Source organism: Leptodactylus fuscus, chromosome 7 (assembly GCF_031893055.1).
Source record: "Leptodactylus fuscus isolate aLepFus1 chromosome 7, aLepFus1.hap2, whole genome shotgun sequence".
NCBI classification, from domain to species: Eukaryota; Metazoa; Chordata; class Amphibia; order Anura; family Leptodactylidae; genus Leptodactylus; species Leptodactylus fuscus.
The window spans coordinates 106073518-106096861 of NC_134271.1; the positions used below are offsets into that span (position 1 = coordinate 106073518).

Genomic DNA, 23344 nt, shown 5'->3' on the forward strand with positions numbered 1-23344 from the left:
AACAGGGGTAGGCTCTCCAGCTGTTGTAAAACTACAACTCCCAGCATGCATACTTGCTCTGCTGTTCTTGGCACTCCCATGGAAGTGAATGGAGCATGTTGGGAGTTGTAGTTTCACAGCAGCTGGAGAACTGAAGGTTGTTGACCCCTGTTCTATACTAAAACTGGGGAAATTTATCAACCCATCTAGCTAGTTTTCTGGGATAGATGGGCAGGACAGTGGCATATTACCTTTTCTTGCACCAAAGATACACCATATACGGTAACTCCTTCTGTTTCGCCAAGCACTGATATGCCAAAAATATCTAACACAACCAATCTAACAGCACCGTGAGGACCTAAGCTATGGCCTTGTTCACACATCAGTGTGTTAGTCAGTGATTTTCATCAGTTTGTTTGTAAGCCAAAATCTGGAAAGGGTAAAAAACACAGAACAGGTGCAAGAACGTCCATTAAACCTTTACTGTGTCGTCTCTCCACACCCTGCAAATCACTGCTAAAACACTAATGTGTGAATAAAGCCTTAGAGCAAGGCTTCATTTTCTATGGACAACCCCGAAATTAGCAAGTAAGTGTGCTTTTACACAGGCAGATGCACTGCCCATAACACAGGAAGCTGACAGGCCCTCATTTATTGGCAGCTTGGTCAGTCAGCCCCTTCCTCATAGACCCACATTGTTTATTGTGCAGGCAACACATCTTCCTGTGTAAACAGGGGAAATACTGCCGACAAGAACTCATATTTATGTCTACATAAAACATGCAATCTGCCAAGAAAAAACCTCGATTGTCTATTGATCACAGAAAATGTCAACGCGTCTTCCGATGATCAGATGAGTGACTGAACAGACTATGAGAAGGTAAGAAAAATACCTGGTATCTGATATATGAAAAATCCCATTGACTTACTTTTCTGTACCAGATACAAGGACTAAAATTACAAGATAAAGAATCACATAGCTACCACATGTAGACAAGCGGCGCCATAGTCTGTGACCGCTCTTCTCTCTACTGAAATGCTTGGTATACAAGGCAAACTCCACGAACTCGGGTGACTGCTGTTAGCAGCACATCTATGTATTGTATAAGATGTATAAGAAGGATTTCTGGGATGCTGAATCATCCAATGAGCTCAATACTCTCAATTTGTGTACAGTGCAATGAAGTGCAAGAAAACCCCATCCATCTAGGGATTACCTTAAATGGCAACAATAAAAGTAACCTGTAATATCACAAGTGACAAAGATTTGTCATATGTCAGAGCCTGGGGTCTTCCCTAGGGCTGTGGAGTTGCTAAGCAGAACTTCTGACTCCTACCTAAATGACTATAGAACAACAACTAGCGATCAGAGCCGGGGAGTCAGAATACAGCCCAGGTCTGGGCAGAATAAAAGAAAAAAAAAAAAAAAGTTACCAAACTTAGACTCTACCTTGCAAATAAAAGGATTCATTTACATTATATAGTTATTGATCTTGTATAACTCACAAGAATTCAATCACTAGTTTTTCCACCTGTCTGTCCAGATATTTATGAGGGAGTCCAAGCAGGAGACTGACTGGGAAAAACACAGGAATCGGACTCAGTGGTTTGACCCATCAATGCCACGGTCCTACCATACTGTAGTAACATGGTAAAGAAATTTATTAATTCCATCATGGAAATAATCCAACTTCACACAGATGTAGCAAAGGTTAACATGACTCACAACACATTATAACATCACAGTACTACACGTGTATATTATGTTCTATCCATCTCTACAAGGACTCTTAGTTATCACTGGTGTTCCATAAACTCACATATAAGGGAGCATTCACATCAGGTTTTTATTTTTAGATCCATTTAAGGCTTCACGTTGCAGAAACACAGCTTTTTTTGTTGCAGATTTTTCTGTTATTTGTTGAGCCAATGTCAAGAGTGAATGAGCAGAAAGCAGAAGTATAAGAACTTCCTATATATTTCTCATTCCTTTTGTACCCATTCTTGGCTTTGGCTAAAAAAACAAAACAAAAACAAAAAACAAAATCTGCAACAAAAAAAAAAAGCAGCGTTTCCGCAATGTGAGACCTCAGCCTAAAGAAGATTTTTTGCAAATGAATTTTTGAGGCAAAATCTGCCTAAAAATAAATAATTAAAAAAATGTCTTCATTTCAAATAGAATCAGGCAGATTTTTCCTTCAACTGATTTTTTTCAGCTACAGCAACACCTCTGCCTCCCATTTCATTCAATTTCCTTCTAAGGATAAGTAATGCTTTTTTTCCAGCCACAGGGATGACTCAGCTACCATCTCCCATTGAAATGAATGGGAGAGATGGGATATGTGTTTTCAGGTGGACCAGCCTAGAAATATCTCAGTATAAACATACGCTAATAGGTGCAAATAGTTTTTTTTTCATTAAAAGACAACAATTCTAGTATACCAGATTTGAGTGTGTTAAAAATGAAACAAATGGGTTGTTTTTTTTTTTTTTTTTTTTTTTTTTTTTTTTTTTTTAAAAGGGATTCTACCATTAAAACCTCTTTTTTGTGTGAATAAGACGTCGGAATAGCCTTTAGAAAGGCTATTCGTCTCTTACCTTTAGATGTGATCTCCACTGCGCCGTTCCTTAGAAATACCGTTTTTTACTGGTATGTAAATTAGTTCTCTGGCAGCGATGGGGGCGGGCCCACTGCTGCTCGAGTACACGATCTTGCGACGCCTCTATCTTTGGCTGGATCCTCCCCTTCTCTGTCGTCTTCCTCCTGAGTCACCTCCGACGCCTGCACAGTTGGCTCTGCCTATGAGACACTAGTAGAGCTGACTGCGCATGCCGGCCGGCGGCCATTTTTGAGAGGCCACTCTTGCGCTTGTAGTTCAATGCAGGAGCGGCCTCCCAAATATGGCCACCGGCCGGCATTTGCACTCGGCTCTGCTGGTGTCTCACTGGCAGAGCCAACTGCGCAGGCGTTGGAGGTGACGCAGGAGGAAGACGACAGAGAAGGGAAGGATCCAGCCAGAGATAGAGGCGTTGCAGGATGGTGTTCTCGAGCTGCAGCGGGGACGCCCCCATCGCTGTGAGAGAACTAATTTGCATACCGGTAAAAACCGTATTTCTAAGGAACGGCACGGTGGAGATCACGTCTAAAGGCTATTCACAAACTCACAATGCAGACCTATGGGAGTCAAATGGATTTGCATTGCATGGAGATTTTTGCAACAAAATCTGTAACTTTTGGCATATTTATGACTGTTACATCACTTTTCTGAAAGGAATACTCAGGGTATATCAAAATTGAGCCAGATTTACTCTAACCTTTACCAAGAGTCGGGGTGCGATGGGTTCACATCTAAATCCCAGGACGCAATTGTTCTTTTCTATAAGAAGCAATGACAAGTACAAGTCTGGCCTTCAAGTAGTAGTAGAAAGTGCACGCACTGACTGATAAGCGAGTTGTACCTGTACTTGCTATTGCTTCCAAAATGAACGTAAAGAGAGTCTGTCAATTACAGAATAGCAAATGTAACCAAGAGCAAAGCCTGACTGTACCCAAAGACACTCAGTTACCCAATCACATCTACACAAAATTGGGTTAAAACCACATTTTCCAAATGCAGTTTTAATGTCTGAACAAACCCCTACTTTTGCATATTTAGGCAAAGCTACTGAGACATTTGGGAAAGCTAGATAAACCATACTAGCGCTGTAAGGTTTACACTGGTGTGTTTTACGATAAACACAAAATTTTGCTGAAGTCTGAGCTCTCTGTGTTGACACAAAGTAGAACAGCAAAATTCTGTGTTTAGGGTCAGACACAATGATCACAATGTAACAAACATTTAAAGTAAATATAAACTAATAGATTGTATTTTGTATACAGTCTCTGATCCCACATGCATATATTCTAAATTGCATGGTATTAGGTGATGTATGCAAGAAGATAGTCACTGGCAGCTAAAGCTGCTAAAATCTTAATTTCCAAGGCATTAGCCTGAAGAAACACAGAGTGGCATTAAGTGGGAGCATTTTCCGCAGCAACTGAACATGACCAAACTACAACAAATGACACAGGCTGCGGCTCTTCGCCTTCTCAATCTCTCGTAAAAAAACAAAAAAAAACAACATTCTTCAAAGGACACAAGTACCAATCTAGCAAATGCAAGCTGCTGTCCAACAGGCTGGTATTGTGTGCATTTTATATCACACGGTTGGAGACAAGGCAGTGGCCAGGGCTTATCCATCAATGCGGGTGTATAGTGTCTGACAATATCACTATCAAAGCCCTAGTACTAGAATGTGTTCCTAAACTGTGTAGACAAAATAGAAATATGGAAGGGTAAGAAGGGGAACTAGGATACAGGCCAAGGAAACAACAAAGGCAGAACTAGATAGTGAACCATATAACGTACATAGCCATGCTTCATAAGGAGCTCACACGCCATCCCTGCGTGACTTGGAATTGTTTTTTTCTCACATATGGTGTGAAGATCCGCAAGTGCAGATTGCTTTACTCTTTCTGTAGCTCCTATAGACCAAGCACCACTGTAGTGAATTATATTGAGAGTGCGGAGACAAGCCACCAGATCCCCACTGTCTCAAAAGGTGAAGTGGAAATGCACCTCAAGTAGTTATAGCATTTCCCCAGGATCCCTCACAAATGCCTAAAGACAGGTATACACTTTATGGGGCTGAGTTGCAATACCAGAGACAGTCCTGGAACAATGGTGGCACTATTTCTCTAAGGAAGCGGCCACGTCAAGCTCTGCTGACTTAGCATATACTTTTATTCCCCATTATAAGGGCCAACGCCGTGAAAAATATTCATCCTTACACTCTGACCCACACTGACCAGCAATTTATCCTCCTCTATCCTATAAAGTATAGACATTTTTGTGCCATCTCCCCATTAATGTGGTTGTCATAAAGTAATCACCTCTTCCTGTTCCTCCGTTTCCAGCGGTGGCAGTTTTCTGTTTATAGGCCCTCGGCTGAAGCCTATCACGGGCCTCTGTAATGTGCTGTTTGTGAAGGGGTCACTGCTGAGACCTGTGATTGGTTGTAGCAGTCACCTGGCCATTACTGCTGACATCAGCTGTGAGACTGGTAAACAGAAGACAAGACCGGCTGCTGATGAAAATCGAGAACCAGGGAGAGGCGAGTAATTTTTTTTTTTTCAACATGGTACCATCAGCAGCAATATTAATACCTAAAAATGTCAGATAAGCCCTTTAAACAACAATTCTGAAACAACTATCGATCTGCAATGTGCCTTTTCTCTTTTATACCGAAATCAGAAAATCAAACTGATGCCCCGAACATTCCCCTTGGCTAAGAGTCATGTCCCTACATAGTCTACAATGTTAGCACTGATAGGATAGTGTTAGACTGTAAAACACCTCCCTAACTGGTAATTCCTTCTTTTCAGTTTATAGTTGGAGGAAAGACTCAATGCAGAAAAAGAGGCCATGTTACATTATGATGAATGCATACATGTGAAATTCCCCTAAACACATGGCAGGAATACTGACAGGTTCTCTTCACTATACAAAGTAAAATAAAACGTATACGTAAATCTGTAAATGACAATTCAGCCATCTGCAGCAGATCAAGACCATAGCCGCTGCTCTATACATTGCACAGCTGAGTTATAGGAGCACCAGTTACAGGTTGCTTAGATTTCCCTTCGTACACAGAGCAGATTATTATCCCCTAAAGACTGGGGCCTCTTGGAAAGCAAAACAACCCTGGTATGGCAATGTCAGAAGTCCCCAACCTCTTGCATCCGGCTTCCTGATTAACCATTTAGTGTACTAATAATACCAGTGGTGTCACTGCGGCAAGGGTTAAATAGAGCAACACTGCAATGACAGACGTCTAGTGGACTATAAAGAATCCAACCAACTCAATACAGTACAGAAAGGACGTTACCCTGTATGGCTGTGGCAAGACTACCACACCCTGTATGCCCCGACAGGCAGAGACTGTGGTGGTCTAGAAGGTCTGAAGAGGTTAGAGTCTAAGACAACACAAGGCTGACTAGGAACTGGTTTAAGACCATGAGAACAGCGGTACTATATCCCCATTTAAATGGAGGGAGCAATGTAGACTGCATGCTGCTGCTCTGACTACCAGAAATAGTAGTACTTGGTCTTCAGTAGTGCCATAGAGCTGCAAGGAGCAGCAGCATGCATACTCTATTGCACAAACAAACACGGGACCCTTGGTTTTTGTTAGCTGTTGAGGTCCCAGTGGATTGACCCCCACCGATTGTACACTTATTACCCATCTTGTGGCTAGGTAAAATGTTTTAATCAAGGAAAATGCCTTTAAATGGGTGCTGTAATATTATATTTCCACTGTAATAGTCACCACACAGTGATGAACTGTTCTCTGCCAGGAAACCTAACAGCAGACATTAGCTCTTCTCCTGCTCACCTTCTTAGGGTGCCATCCACACAAAAAGGAAAAGAATTCTGTTGTAGATACACTTCACATTTGCTGTGAAATCTATGGCAGAATATATAGGACACCACTAGTGATGGCTCAGAAAGTTTTGTTTGTGTAATGACAGTCACCTCTATTACAAAATTGTCAGACTACTGTATAAGCAATGCTGCCCCTGCTACCTCTTGTGTCACCCCCTCTACCTCATAGATTGTAAGCTCTTGTGAGCAGGGCCCTCAGTCCCATTGTGTGAAATGACGTTCTTTGTTATGTATCTGTCTGTATTTGAACCCTACTAATTGTACAGTGCTGCGGAATATGTTGGCGCTATATAAATAAAATTTATTATTATTATAATATACGTGTTTTGCAAATGTTTTCAGATTTGTCATAGGATTTCAACCTATGCACTGCACCTTTGCATCTGTTGCTACTGTGAACATTTGGCAATACCACCCCACGCATGCACTTTTTGTAACCAAGCACTAGATCCGAGCCCAAGTATGCACTGAAGCTTTGAAGCCTGGATGGTACAACCAGTCGTAAGAACAATGCAGCTGCAATGATCTAAGGTCTATAGAGCGCCTACACACACATCACAAAACATGCTTCACTCAGTTATACCGCCAAGGTGTGTGAGGTGTTAAATTCAGAAGTCAAAGGCACACAGAAGTACAGACGCCATAGTCCTGACATACGAAAAAAATGGATATCTACTACTGCTGTGCATAAAGACTAAGGCAATAACATTACATTTGTTGTTTAATGGCAATGGAAAGAAAATTTTATAAACTTCTGCTTTGTGTTACCGCATTCAAAGACACAGACACCGTACAGATGGCGCCGGTATAATCTGAAGCACCATACAATACCTAATATCTATGTACAGGCCTATATCTATAAGTTCAGCACTCACACCACGCTGCTTATAGAAATCCAGGTATTGAGTATCCAACATGAAGAAGCATAGCTACATATACAATGTCTAGAAGGAATGAAAACAAGTAGGCCAGAGCTTCAGCAGACTGCAATGAGTATACAGCACACCAAGGTCAACACTGAGATAGGAACAGAATTATTCAGAATGGGGAAGAGGAAGCTTAAATGAAATAATCTATGTAAAGTAATGAAGAATAAGTGGAGATGGTCAGGTTCTGCCTGCTGTTGTAGTACTAAAGCCCCCAGCATGCCCTGACAATAGATTTTATGAACTTACAAGTCTCAACATGCCGCGTAGCAGGCTTTATTCCAGGGGTCACTAGCTGCAGGCTTTAAGGGCATGCTGGGAATTGTAGTCACAAAGCTGGATAGTCAAAGGTCAGAGGCTACCACTATACACACTCGATCCCATTCTACTGCTAACAGACCATATAGGCTGTCTGTGTAAACAGGGGTCCCACCAAGGGCACCATTAGCATGGACGGTGGAGATATTTACAGTGTTTACTCTGGGGTCCTAATTCTTCCCATCCTCTAAAATCTTACTGATGGTTCAATGAAAGTGGTCTAGTACATGTGTCAGAGAATCTCACTGGGGGCAGGGAATGATCATTTCTGTATAGCACTGCAGAATATACTGCTGCTAGATAAGAAGAGGAAACATCTATGGGGTATATGGCATATTGCTTATTTCAGGGATCAGGTCATTATTACAGCTGTGCGCAAATTTCCACCCCTGAAACTATTAGTTCAATAACATGGCAAAAACACAGGAAGCCAAAAGGTAAACTCACATACACCCAAGCATTCCTTGTATGGATTAGGCTTGTGTGTGAGGGGGGTTGCGGTATAATGGTTACCTCCAGGGCAATAGAGGACAATATGCAAGCCAGTTAAGAAAGTGGTCATTCAACCTAAAACCTAAGAAAAGCAACTTTGTCAATATGTGACTTGTTTCCTGTCTGACCACTTGTCAGACATGTCAGTAATAAAAGGCTTCTTCAACTATGCCACGTCTGAAGATCACACAGATATAAGACGCTTTGCCTTCGGTCACAGGACAGGGACAATAAAAGAAATCTGGGGCTTTGGGGTCTTGTATATTGGCTAGATTAGGACTGGGACCTCACTCATATATCTAAGGGGTATATTATGGCTCCATACAACCACTACTTCATGCAGAATTGTAATAAGTCACACAAATAAGCCCACGGGAGCCTAGTACTCCTCTATACGGCTCCACTTTTATACCTTTTCTTTCTGATACATATCAAATAATTATACCGTGCAGTATTGTGCATATACTATGATCGATAGGAGAAGAGCTCTGACATATGCCAGATATATATATTTCCCCATTGTGGGACTATTAAAGGATCATATATATATATATATATATATATATATATATATATATATATATATATATATGTATCATTATATAAAACTACCGACGCATGGTAAATATTGCTTGCACATATTCAATCATTAAGTCACTGAATTCAATAGTTTCTCAAGTCTAGTTATCGAGAGTCAAATTTATCTTTTTAATAAACTCCCTTAATAGGGCAAAGAACAGGGATGCCAGCATTATAAAACTGGCACCTCTCAGCGATTCCCCAGATATACCATATAGTGTGCCATATCGATACCAAGTATAGGTCAGTGGGGACCTGGACGGTGCCCTTCATTGTAGTTTTGGTGCTGGGTCCTGACCACTGCTTTAGGAAAACTATCAATCGGAGATCGATGTCATTTACTGAAAGTTGTAACACTCACGTTATAGATAGTAGTATGGTAGGGAAAAAAAAACCCTATGTTCATCAAATTCAACCAGGGGAACTCATGAAGAAAAGGTCTCCAGAATCCCCCCTCACCCACAATGGAATCTTCCACATTAAGAGAAATTCATTCATCCTGCCCAGGTTGCCAACTAATATCTAAGACGAGTGCCAACATCTACTCAAACCAACCAATTTATACCACCCAGCTTTTCCGAGTCCCTGCATGACAAAACTATTCATGCAGAAATTTAACCCACTAGGTGCATCCAGATCTCCAAGAAAGCTGGGTAACTGCCCTTGCACAAGCTATAATGCAGCCATTTTCGAGATCACCCAGCTTTCCCTAGTACAGATAACACTAGATAAACAACTGAACAATTAACAGCAAAAAAGGGCACTTGAAGGGCCTATATATACCTGGGGTTTTGTATCTGCCACCTCAGGTGCGCCCCCTAGAGGGCAGAGACACAGTGGGGGTACACTGCACCCCACAAGCGAGTACCAGAACACACGGAGCACGCTCACCTCTTTTTGTCGGTGACTACTATTCCCTCCATGCCAGCCGGGGCAAGGAGGTTTCCGGAGCTGCGTCAAGCGCTGGGTTGTTGGTGGTGCGGTCGGACACTGAGGCCTGGAGTTGAAGGTGGGAGTCTGTTATAATCCACTCAGAATACAAAAGCCCAGGAAAGCGGTGGTGCTGGAAAGTGAGTACCCTGTGGTGGTGCTAGGCCGCGGCCGCTGGTGACGCACTACGTCGCCGGTACGTAGTTCTCACGCTCTCTCCTCTCACCGGTCTTACTCGGACTCTTCTTTTTTTTTTTTTTCCCCTTCTACGCAAACAAAACGTTACGGCTGCGCCTGCGTCACCAGGTAGGCGTGGTTCAGGGCTGACGTCAGCGGAATCCACCAACCAGATGAGTTCATGGCCGAGCCCCCGAGTCTCCTTTCGCCACGCCCACTCTGTATAGCCAGCTGATGTCGGAAGGGTGGGTGTGACCGTGCGGAGAGGTCACGAGAGTGCGCAGCGATTAACCCACGAACTGCCGCAGTCACCTTCTCGCCTGGGAACACAATATCCAGATGTAAATAATAAATGAGCAGGGAAACCTTTACATAATATATTCAGGGGGTAGTTACCAAGATACTGTCCCAATAAAGATTACAATTAAAGGGGCTGTGAAGGGTTAGGGTATTGCACTCAATGGGATGAGCTGCAATACCACACACAACCTGTGGACAGGTGTGGCGCTGTTATTAGGAGAAGGCAGCTAGTTTGGCCACACACAGAAGTAACGTGAAGCTCCAGGCTGGGCCTCTGTGTTAATATGTAACAGGACCCCCAATTTACCATGAGCTTCTGTGATACCGATGTCTTCTTATATTGTAAAGAATGACCCTGGTCTCAAGTTGCCATAACAGCAACAGTGCATCCGCACCAGGTCCTGAGGTGGAGGGCACCCTCTGTAGACCTGATCTGGGTCAGTCTCACATTTTGGGCGCTGTCCTGCTGTTCCAGGTATAAAAACAAGGGGTGCACCAACTGGTACCGCTCCTCTGGTGCCCCAAATACATTATTTACTTAAAGGTATATCTGCAAAGTGGTAGTAATAAGCCCCAGTGCTGTCATACACACAGTCTCCAAATGTCCTGTCTATGTTGACGTCACTATGTACTATGAGGTATATGGGACTGGCATGCAGTATATAAAATGTGACGAGTACCTACCGCCGTTAGGATCATTTAAGTGGTTAATAGAGATGCTTCAATGTTAAAGCCCTTTTTAGGTGTGCCGGTGTGTACAAGAAATAAAACTAATGACAGGCAGTTTTATTTGCAGGCATGCCATAGGATTCAGAATAACAGATCAGAAGAGCAACACTAATGTTTATGCAACAGAGCAAAAGGGGGACTCCGATTGTGTGACCATTTTTGGACACAGGAATTTGTTTTCCACTTTCAGGACATATGGTAACATTTCATTGCCTTAGCTGAATCAACAGGGTGATGTTAACTGCTGATATCTAGTTCTAAAAACACTGATAGATCATACAAGGAATAGCTCATGGCTGGGGTCCCAAAGCAAGTTCTGGAACAGTGCCCTCACATATCATGTTGTTTATTGTACTTCTATATTATTATGTGGCAGAAGGGTCTTTGGGCCTCTCAGAAATCCAGGTTCTGGTGAGTCTGGTACCTCTGGCACCCTCTATACACCCATGCTGGAAGCTCCAGAAAAGAATCAGACTCCAATTTCCCCATGCACCATGTATGTAAGAGGGCACATTTAGGATGTCTCAACTGTGGAAAAGCGCATGGGACAATCAATCAATCTATTAAAGAAGCTTTACTGGCACGGCCGAGTAGACATTTGGCATTGCCAAAGCAAGTACAGTGGGGGGAGGGGGAGAGTGGTGGGTATGGGAGGCAGGGCGGGGGAGAGTAGATGAATGGGTGGGTGATTTAGGGTATAATAGTCCTTAGGGTCTCATCTTCCCCTCATTTGGTGGCAGGTGGACACATATTGGGCAGCGATCTCCACAGTTAACTCCTCTTCTCCCAGTAGGATGTAGAGTTTCCTCTTCTCATCTGCAGACGTAAAGTCTGGGATGTGGGCAGAGAGTCTTTGGAAGTAGACGGCCCTCACAGCTGAGTATTTTGTGCAGTGTAGCAGGAAATGGGCCTCGTCTTCTAGGGCCTGTGTCGTCCCATCTCCATCTCCAGGCTGTGGGCACTCAGTCTGTACCGACTCAGGGTCTGTTTGTGTTTGGGGTGGGGTATTTTCTCCAGGTAGATGGCCATGATGTAGTCCCTTTGCAGTGACTGGTACACGGTGAGTTTCTTGGAGTTATTTATTTAGTTTCTCCATTCCTCAATGTACCGCTCTTTGCCGCTTTCTAGGGCCCCCTTTATTTGGGCCTTGTTTAGGGCCTGTTGTGAGTTTTGGCTTGGCTGTCACTTGGTTGGAGGTTGCCGAGTTTGCTTGGGGCTCTGTGGCTTAGCCAGGCTTGGTGGTGGTAGGAGCTGGGGCTGCTGCCCTGAATGTGCGCCTGGAATGATAGTGCCCTTTTCTGCATAGTGAGCCATAGAGGGAGCCTGCCTAGTTCGCCATCTGGCTCTACAGTCATATACTGTATATATAGTCTCTTTGCATGACAAATGGTGCAAAGCTAGTGGGAAGCCTTTCCCTTACCTGAAAGTGTTACAGCTCTATCACTGATTTGGGGCTATTTTCTAAGTGCCCAGTGATTTATTGCCCCAGGTCTGGTAGTTTATTTCACATGCTACATTCTGGGTTTACAGATGTGAGAAATAGTAAAAACTACTTCTGCCACTATTGTGTTACACAACCCTCACAAGTTGGAAAGAGCTGAAAGAAGTTGTCAACTACTACAAAACATTGACGAAATAGTAAAAAACTGTTATTCAGATGTGAGAATGAAATGTCATGGACAAGTTCATTTTCTGACATTAGTATTACAATGACAGTGAAGGATGTAGCAAGCACAAAATTTCCATGTTCTTACATGGATTGTGTAAGACTTGACTAAACAGGAAATCTAACAGCATAAAAAATGGATGCATACAGATTAAGATAACAAAACACAATAAAAGTTTTTGACTAACCACTTCCAATACTTGGCTCTTGGTGAAATTCATCCACTTATCCTTTGCTCTGTATTTCATAAATCTCCCAGTATATAATATCTGAATGTTCAATAAATATGTAGAGATAAAAAGTGCAGCAGTTACTTATAGAATCCAATCAGAAGGCTTCTTACATCCACTTACATAAGCATGGATGAAGTGTGTGTATTTACAGTGTGAATGTATAAGTATGTAGATTAGAAATTGTTGTGTGTACCAAATACTACATAAAGTATGTGGAAGTAACACAAAGCAGATATTACTGACAATTACAAGCAAGAGCCTTCTAGCCTGGCACAGTTCAGCATTCAGTTTCCACAGAAAAGAGTCAGCTGGAAAACACTATGACATGTGTTGTCAACACTATATATAATCTTGTGCCAGACTCTTCTTTCCTAAGTCCTGGGTTGTGAGGCTACAATAACAAGATCATTAAAGGGATCCTATCATAAAAATCCTTTTTTTTATGAGTAACACGTCGGAATAACCTTAAGAAAGGCTATTCTTCTCCTACCTTTCGTTGTCTTCTCCGCACCGCCGTTCTGTAGGAATCCCGATTCTTGTCAGTATGTAAATGAGTTCTCTCGCAGCAGTGGGGGCGGGCCCCAGCACTCAAACAGCACTGGGGGCGTCCCCAATACTGTGAGAGAACTCTCTCCAGCACCGCCTGTTATGTCAGTCCAGGTAGCTGCAACGGGGCTAAGGAATAGCAGTAGGGAATCTCGCCCTGCACTACTCCCACTAGCTAACCCGGTCCCTGCCTCACGGGTGTGGGTCGGCTGTTCTCAGGCTAAGCCTGACCCCGACAGCTCCTCTCTCACTGAGACCGTAGGCCTAGAGGGAAGTGGGAGAAGGAATGCCCTATAAGATCTCTAGGGACTGGAGACTAAAGGGGGTCACCCCTAACGAACAAGTGAAGCTGCTACTGACAGGGACTGACAAGGGTGTGCGCTGACTAACAACACAAGCAGCACACAGGAAAAATGTGGGAAAGGATTCCCCCAAACCAATATGGGAAGGAACCTTACACTAGGAAACAAACACAGGGAAACTGAGTAGAAATCAAAGGATAAGGCAATTCACTCACACAGTCAATTATACACAGAGGGAGGATTGGTGAACACAGAAGGGAAAACACACAAACCAACTCGTTCACCCAAACCTCCCAAAAACCAACCACGGAACTTCCTCTATCCAAGATAACCACCTACTCCTCCTGCTAAGGCCTAGCTCTGTAAAAGCGACACTCAGCACAGAACCATGGGAGGCATGGGTTTAAATACAGAGTAGAGACCACTCCTCCCAGGTGCAAATGGGAGGACAGACTAATCCACCAGGAAATAAAGCTGCCTACCCGCAGTGCGCGCGTGCAAGTCAGAAGGTGTGCACCAATACCCACGACAGGACAACCCCGCAGCGCCAGGATGCCACCCCAGACACTGCGCAGCCAAAAACTCCCCAGGTAAGAAAAATAGAAAGCAATGAACCAAAATACTCCTAACAGGATCCTCCCCTCAAGGAGAAGACTCCGGATTCTCTAGGAGCATCCTTCTTCGGGAACTCCTTGTGGAATTTCTCCACGAGTCTGGGGGCTGACATATCCGACTCCAGGACCCAAGAATTATCCTCAGGACCGTATCCCTTCCATGCCACCAGATACCGTAGCTTCCCCCGAACATATTTGCTATCCAGAACTCGGGATATCTCATACTCCCCGGACTCAGAAACTGGTGGAACCTTAACTGGAGATGTTCCTTTCTTGGCCTTCTTTAACAAGGAGACATGGAACACCCGGTTTATCTTCCACCTTTTAGGTAGTTGCAGCTGCGCCGCCACTTCATTTACCATCTTGATGTTCTTAAAAGGACCCACAAACCTGGGACCCAGCTTCTTGCTAGGAACCTTCAACCTGATATTCTTGGTGGACAACCAAACCATCTCACCAGGGAAGAACTGCAACTCTCCTCTCTTCCGATCCGCCTGGACCTTAGCCTGGTGCGACACCCGCACCAGATTCTCTCGGATACGGGACCATACCCCTTGCAGCTTTTTAGAAAATAGCTCCTCCTCCGGAACTGGGGAAGAAATGGAAGAAAATACTCCGAAAACAGGATGTCTACCACCGGAGCAAAAAAAAGGTGTGGCACCTGTGGCATTGGAATCATGGTTGTTTAGGGAAAATTCTGCCAGGGGGAGAAAGGCAGCCCAATTATTCTGGTTCTCTCGAACAAAACACCTCAAAAACTGTTCCACATCCTGATTCTTCCTCTCTGTTTGTCCGTTAGACTCTGGGTGAAACCCGGAGGAAAACGACAGTGTAACTCCCAACCTGCTGCAAAAAGCCCGCCAGAATTTAGCCACAAATTGCGGTCCCCTGTCCGAAACGATCTCCTCAGGAAGACCATGCAACCTTACAATTTCTTTAATAAATGCCTCTGATAGTGTCTTGGCACATGGCAGCCTGGAAAACGGGATCAAATGGCACATTTTCGTGAAGCGGTCAACGACTACCCAAATGACCGTGAAACCCTTAGACACCGGAAGGCCCGTGATGAAATCCATAGACAGATGAGTCCAAGGTGCCTTAGGAGGTTCCAATGGATGTAGAAGACCGTGGGGACGGGTATGCGACGCCTTGGCTCTTGCACAGACCGAACAATTTTGAACAAACTGTAAGACATCCTTACTCTACCCTGGCCACCAAAAATTCCTAGACACCAATCTCATGGTCTCTGAAACCCCCGGGTGACCAGCAAGAACCGACTCGTGACACTCCCTCAAGAGACTTTGTCGGAGAGTAGTTGGGACAAAAAGCTTGTTTCTAGGTATCTTGGAAGGTGCAGCGTGTTGCGCTTCGATCAAGGCCTTCTCCAATTTCGCGCCCAATACTGCTACCACCACTCCATCCCCAAGAATAGTGGCAGGCGCCTCTCGTTCCTCCTCAGTCGACATATACCGGGATAAAGCATCAGCCTTAACATTCTTTGAACCCGGCACATAAGTCACGGTAAAATGGAACTGCGCAAAAAATAGAGCCCATCTGGCCTGCCGTGCATTTAATCTCTTCGCCGACCCAAGATAAACCAAATTCTTGTGGTCAGTAAATACCTGGACTGGCCTTCTGGCCCCCTCCAGGAAATGACGCCAATGTTCGAACGCTAGTTTTATTGCCAGTAGTTCCCTATCTCCGATGTCATAATTCCGTTCAGAGGCAGATAATTTCTTAGAAAGGAAGGCACAGGGATGCGTACCCTCCTCGAACTCCTGAGAAAGTACTGCTCCCACCCCCACCGAGGAGGCATCCACCTCCACTCGGAAGGCCAACCTCTCATCCGGCTGTCTCAAAATGGGAGCGGACGAGAATCGCTTCTTCAGTTCTTCAAACGCAGCTAGCGCCTCTGGTGACCACTTAGCACAGTCAGCCCCCTTCTTAGTCAAGTCCGAGATAGGTTTCACAACCTCAGAAAATCCCTTGATAAACTGGCGATAATAGTTGGAGAACCCCAAGAACCGTTGGACCGCCTTTAGGTTCTCGGGTCGCGGCCACTCCAAGACTGCCCTGACCTTCTCAGGATCCATCTCGAATCCCTTTTTTCCGATAGGATATAGCCAAGGAAACATAATTTATTGACCGCGAACACACATTTCTCCAGCTTAGCACTTAATTGGTTAACCTTCAGGAGATCTAAAACCTCTCTCACTCTCTCCCAATGAGTCTCCAAATCCGGGGTGTAAATGAGTATATCGTCCAGATAGACCACAACCCCCCTCCCTATGACGGCACTTAGTACATCATTAATAAAATTCTGAAAAAACGCAGGCGCATTGGTTAGACCGAAAGGCATCACAAGATTCTCAAAGTGTCCTAGGGGGGTGTTAAACGCTGTTTTCCACTCATCCCCCTTCTTGATTCTCAGCAAGTTATACGCCCCACGTAAATCTATTTTACTAAACCAGCGGGCTCCCGTAATCTGGCTGAATAGATCCGAGATCAACGGAATGGGATAGGGATTCCGCACCGTGATTTTGTTAATCTCCCTAAAATCCAAACAAGGGCGCAACCCTCCATCTTTCTTCTTTACAAAGAAAAACCCCACTGCTACTGTGGACTTAGATGGGCGAATATGCCCCACCTCTAGACTCCCCTCAATATACTCTTTGAGCGCCTCCCTCTCCGGAATAGTGAGATTGTACAACCGTGTCTTGGGTAGCACTGCATTTGGTATAAATTTAATCGAGCAATCATAGGTGCGATGTGGTGGTAATGTCTTGGCTGCCCTTTCCTCAAAGACCTCCCTGAACTCACATATTTCTTGAGGCAAATTGTCTATAGACAAAGACATAACGGATATGGGCAGACATCAACCATTACACCCCTGCCCCCAAGAAACTACTGACTCGGTCTCCCAGTTGATAATAGGGTTATGCTGCTTCAGCCAGGGCCACCCCAACACTACTTGTGCTGGTAACTTAGACAACAAGAACAAGTCAATCTCTTCCCTGTGGCCACCCACAATAAACTCCAGACCCTCCACCTGTTTCCAGATGACAGCTTGCTGTAGAGGGGTCTTATCAATAGCCCACACCGGTATCTGAGACTTCAAGACCAAAGGACTCACCCTTAATTGCTCACAAAACTCTGAGTCAATAAGGTTGACTGCCGAACCACAATCAACCAAAATCCGGCACTTCTGCCCATTTACCCATCCTTCAAGGGTCAACCCGGCAGTCTGAGTACAGGAAATATGCACACCTCCCTCCTTAGTAGGTTTTCTCCCTTTACCCTCAATAGACCTGGGGTTATTACTCTCCTTGGCGAACCATTCTCTGGAGGGGCATACCCTTGCTACATGTCCCATCCCTCCACACACAAAACAGCGTACTGTGCGGGACCCTTCACTCTTGGGTCTAGCACTTCGCACAGTGGCTCCAATCTGCATGGGTTGGTCCCCCGGGTCCTCTCTAAAAACAGAGAATTGAGGAGGGCTAAGCCCCCCAGGACTCTTGTCTCCACGCTCCCGGAGGCGCCGTCCAACTCTAATTGCCAGCTGCATGGCCTCATCTAGATCTCCCGGAACAGGGTGAGAAACTAGATGGTCTTTAACCTGGTCCGAGAGCCCTGTCTCAAACTGACTAAGTATAGCGGGGTCATTCCAGTGTACTTCTGCTGCCCACCTACGAAACTCTGTGCAATATTTCTCTATAGCGTGATCCCCTTGCACCACACGTCGTAGGTTATACTCAGCCGTGCGTACCCTGTCTGGGTCGTCATACAGTAACCCCATTGTGGAGAAAAACGCCTCTACAGTTAGTAAGCAAGCTGAGTCGGCTGGTAACGAATGTGCCCAGATGAGGGGATCATCTCTCAATAAAGTAATAATAATCCCAACTCTCTGTACCTCAGAACCGGAGGAAAACGGCCGTAGCCAGAAATACAAAAGATAGTCCTTTTGAAATCGGAAAAAATCTGACCTCTTACCTCGGAAGGGTTCAGGTAAGCTGACTTTTGGCTCCAGAGGCCGACCCACAGGGGCGCTACTCACCTGCCTCTGTATGCCCTCCACCTGAGAGGCTGTGTGTTGAGCCAACTGCTGTAACTGAGATACGCCAGAAGCTTGGATGGCATCCATTCGTAGCTTGATCCCCTCCATCTCAGTGGAAATCTGCTGCACCGCCTGGTACAACTGTTTCAGGTCCGTCATAATGCAAACGAACCCTTTTTTTTTTTTTTTTTTTTTTTTTACCGGCTGAGTGTACTGTTATGTCAGTCCAGGTAGCTGCAATGGGGCTAAGGAATAGCAGTAGGGAATCTCGCCCTGCACTACTCCCACTAGCTAACCCGGTCCCTGCCTCACGGGTGTGGGTCGGCTGTTCTCAGGCTAAGCCTGACCCCGACAGCTCCTCTCTCACTGATACCGTAGGCCTAGAGGGAAGTGGGAGAAGGAATGCCCTATAAGATCTCTAGGGACTGGAGACTAAAGGGGGTCACCCCTAACGAACAAGTGAAGCTGCTACTGACAGGGACTGACAAGGGTGTGCGCTGACTAACAACACAAGCAGCACACAGCAAAAATGTGGGAAAGGATTCCCCCAAACCAATATGGGAAGGAACCTTACACTAGGAAACAAACACAGGGAAACTGAGTAGAAATCAAAGATTAAGGCAATTCACTCACACAGTCAATTATACACAGAGGGAGGATTGGTGAACACAGAAGGGAAAACACACAAACCAACTCGTTCACCCAAACCTCCCAAAAACCAACCACAGAACTTCCTCTATCCAAGATAACCACCTACTCCTCCTGCTAAGGCCTAGCTCTGTAAAAGCGACACTCAGCACAGAACCATGGGAGGCATGGGTTTAAATACAGAGTAGAGACCACTCCTCCCAGGTGCAAATGGGAGGACAGACTAATCCACCAGGAGATAAAGCTGCCTACCAGCAGTGCGCGCGTGCAAGTCAGAAGGTGTGCACCAATACCCACGACAGGACAACCCCGCAGCGCCAGGATGCCACCCCAGACACTGCGCAGCCAAAAACTCCCCAGGCAAGAAAAATAGAAAGTAATGAACCTAAATACTCCTAACACCGCCTCCATCTCTGTCACAGCGTCTTCTTCATCCTCTTCTTAGAGCGCAGGTTTCCGACTTCTAGGCCTTGGGCCTTGGGCAGAGCAGACTGCGCATGCCCAAAGGCCACGAGAAAATGGCCACTTGCACAGTATTCCAGCCCCCAACCCCCCCCCCCCCCCCCGACTCTGTGCCCCCTTACCCACCCCAACCTGCGCCTCACCCCACCCCAGGCTCCCCGTGCACCGAGGTTACAGGGGTGCATAGGGTCGGTAGACTGTGCAGCGCCGGTGCTGCGGCCATGCATGGCACGCGGCACAGGTAGACGGCAGTTTGCGGGAGTCCAGCACAGTTCCCTCTACCTCTTCCCACCCCTGGGGCCACGGCGGACTCAACGCTCCACGCCGCGCACCGGGCTCCAGCGATGGCGCCGTGTGCAGCTCTCGGCTGCCGGCATGCACCGGGCTCCGCCCCCGCTGTCGCCTGGTCCAATCGGAGCGTTGCGCCTGACGTCGTGAAGTCATCGCAGGTCCTTCAGCCTACATCGACTGTGAATTCGGTGCTTGCAGTCGGCAAACCCGGCAATAAACGTGGATGGTGAGGCGCCTATACTCTATTCCTGGTGCCATTCTAGGTATGTGCAAAATTTGAGGGAAATCCATTTGCCCGTTGCGGCATGATTGCAGAACAAACATACAAACATCCAAACACACAAACTTTCACATTTATAATATTACTAGTATTATGGAGGGGAGGGGGATCAGGAGAGATACAGTAGCTGTCAGCCAACATCTAGCAAAAGTGTAACGCCAATGTTACAAAGATATCCCATCATTTATGCTATGTAACTCTGATCTTGTTTCATACTTTACAAGACACAAAAACATTGCTTGCTTATTATAATATATCATAATACCTCGACTCTAGAACAGGTCTACATCTCTAGGATCCAGCCTTGAAGGCCAGATAGAAGCTGTTGTAAGATGTATACTTATGCAATGAAGGACATTGCTAAAATAAGTTACTAACAAAGATGTGATTGCATTATAGGAGGTGTTTCTACCTGGAAATCTTGCTATAATAGCTATTAGCAGAAATCACTTTCTTTCCTGTTATTGTAAATGATCATGTATCGTGCAGTATCCTAACTTTGGCCTCATTCATAGGTCTATGTTTTTGACCCAGAATTGGTTTTTGTTTACAAGGAATAACTCAAAACACTGATGTGTGAATAAAATCTTACTCTATTCTGTAAGGGATTCTTTGGACCCATTATAATTCCTTAGATCTATTCTCTCTGTTGACGCAACATGATAGCAACATAGTAGATGAGTTTGGAAAACAATACAAGTTTATCAAGTCCAACCTATAACTCTAGTGTTGATCCAAAGAAAGGCAAAAACCCAATGAGCCTGATGACAGCTGCCCCATATCAGGCAAAAAATCCTTCCCGACAATTCTAGTAATGAGTATAAAACCTATTGAGCTGCTTCTCATCTCCAAAAATCTAATACCTATAATCTGTAACATTTCTCCTTTCTTTCAAGAAAAACATCCAGGTCCTTCTTGAACTTGTACAATGAATCCACCATCACAACATTCTATGATGCTGGTGAAATGTTTTTTCCTCTAGGTGTAGAGAATTTCCTTTTGTCATTGTCACGGGCCTAGGACTAAACAGATCAATAGAAAGGTGTTTGTGCTTTCCCTTCATGTATTGTGATTAGATCTCCCCATAGCTGTCTTTTTTCTTAACTGAACCAGTTTACTGCATGTTTTGTGTCCCTGTCTTGACTGTTTGGGTCCTGCTCGTCTGAGCAACTAACTAAACAGAACTGATAACCTAACTCTACGTGTGGCTTACTTCCATCCACACAAACAAAACAGGCGCAATATTGTCTCACTGGACTCAGGGTTACAGGACAGAACCATACACCTCCTTTCACCTCATGGAACTGCACTGGAAAGATCTGCAGCCTTCTTCCGGCCCAGTAATGAACCAAGGATCTACACCTGGGCTGAGGCCTACTCCAGATCCACCTCGGACCACACATATATCAGAAACCTGAGGCTAATATATCTGAACTCCAGCACTCTGCCTGTTACCTTCTCACATCTGCCACTAGACATCAAGGAGTGGGTCCCAAATTATTGGACACCAGGAATTTGGACAAAAATTACTGCCATGGGCATCAGACTTGATCATAAAGACTCTATGTTCTCCTCTAGTCTTGTGTTTCCCTTCTTGCTCCAAATTGGGTCTTGGCCAAATCCAGTTTTGAGCTTTTGTGACAGATTGATTACAATGTAAGGTGCCATGATGGTATGTCCACCCTAAAGAACAGTCAGCTTTCTTAAATGTATCATTATGTTCATTCAACACATTTTATTACAGGACCCCTACAGGAATCTAACACACCGCCGCTTTCATTCCAGTTTATTTTTCCATGGCTGTTTTTACAGTAAACGATTTTATGTTCCAGAATGAGACTCTTGAGTTTCCTCCAAACTGCTGCAGCCAAGTGAGTATTTTAATATCTTAAGATTTCTTCAGAGGAAGTGGAGATGCCAATAATAAATTGCAAAATGTTAACCGCTACTCTGAAATGACCATTTCCCTGCCTTTAATGGCAATGCTTATGTTACTGTGTTTTGCCTTTCTCTAAACCTCTACACGTTTATTGCAAAAGCTTGGGGGAAAGCCATTAGTAATAGGAAAATGTATCCTTTACTAAATGCATTCAACTTGTAAAGTTTATTATAGTCCATAGAGGTTAAGTTTTATCCAGTCTTTTTTAACATCATGTGATACCAAAAATTCCCTCTAAGGCTTTGGATTCCCTCTAAGGCAGGGATAGGGAACCTTGGTTCTCCAGCTGCTGTGAAACTACAGCTCCCAGCATGCTCCATTCACTTCCATGGGAGTTCCAAGAACAGCAGAGCAAGTATGCATGCTGGGAGTTGTAGTTTTGCAACAGCTGGAGAGCCAACGTTCCCTACCCCTGCTCAATGGCCTTAGAGGCAGATGGCAAAATAATGTCTGAGCCAGAACCATCTTATATCCTTCCCTTGGTCCATAACAGTATTTATAATAACCTAAATGGAAGGCTGACATGTGAAGCCCAACAGTTCCCATAATGGTGAACCTTGAGACAAAACAGAAATAGTGGCCTCTTGCTTCCCCAAGTTGAAGATGTAGACTGTATAACAGCCAAAATGTTGCCACCATACAGTCAGAGAAGGGTGCAACCTAAAGAGTAGTTTTCATCTGAGCTCATGGTATATTCCAATATTTGCATGTTCTATAGGGGATTCACAGTCTGAAATGGTGCTGTCCAAATGGGAATACAACGTTGATACGGTTAAGGTAGCCATAGGCTTAAAGGCATTAAAATGCTAACATCATTCATCCCATATCCTGTAGACAGAGGAGTATCAGATCACTGGGGGTGTGTCTGTCCCATAGCAGTAAATGAAGCAGTGATCACACATGTATACTACTGCGGTATTCACATGGCGGACTTGGAGTGCATCATTCTTGTGATGGCTGGGAATCACCATGGCTGATGCCCTAGCAATTAATCTTCACTTATTCCATATACGGGGATAGAGGATAAGTGATTTTAATGGGAAGTACCTTTTAAGATTACAATTATCCAACAGCTTTTGCTCCCATCTCCCCTATAAGTATGCACACTTACTTGACTGTGAGTTCATGGTTTGTCTGTTTTTTTCAATGGAGACAGGGCAATGAGCTACTGCTAAGACCCCACTGTATATGGCACCTTTACAAAACTTTAGCGAAAGCTACCTACAGAATAGATACAACAGCTAATATAATTAAAATGAAAAATCTGATTGGATTTATTCTAGGATTAAATTAAGAAGATGTAAGGCACAATAACTCAGAACATGCGCATTATATGACGCCATACAATCATTATATAAATCAGTATAATCTTGAGACTCCATAAAGGATAA

At 44.6% G+C, this 23344-nt stretch overlaps 1 protein-coding gene across 1 annotated transcript in view; it reads right to left on the minus strand.

Moving 5' to 3' along the window:
* Nucleotides 1–10020, minus strand: part of HIF1A (hypoxia inducible factor 1 subunit alpha) — a 33693-nt gene extending 23673 nt beyond the window's left edge. The window contains exon 1 of the mRNA XM_075282748.1: nt 9671–10020. Within this exon, the coding sequence (XP_075138849.1) occupies nt 9671–9702 (32 nt within the window). The 5' untranslated portion in view covers nt 9703–10020. The remainder of the gene's footprint in view (nt 1–9670) is intronic.
* Between the last annotated feature and the right edge of the window lie 13324 nt (nt 10021–23344).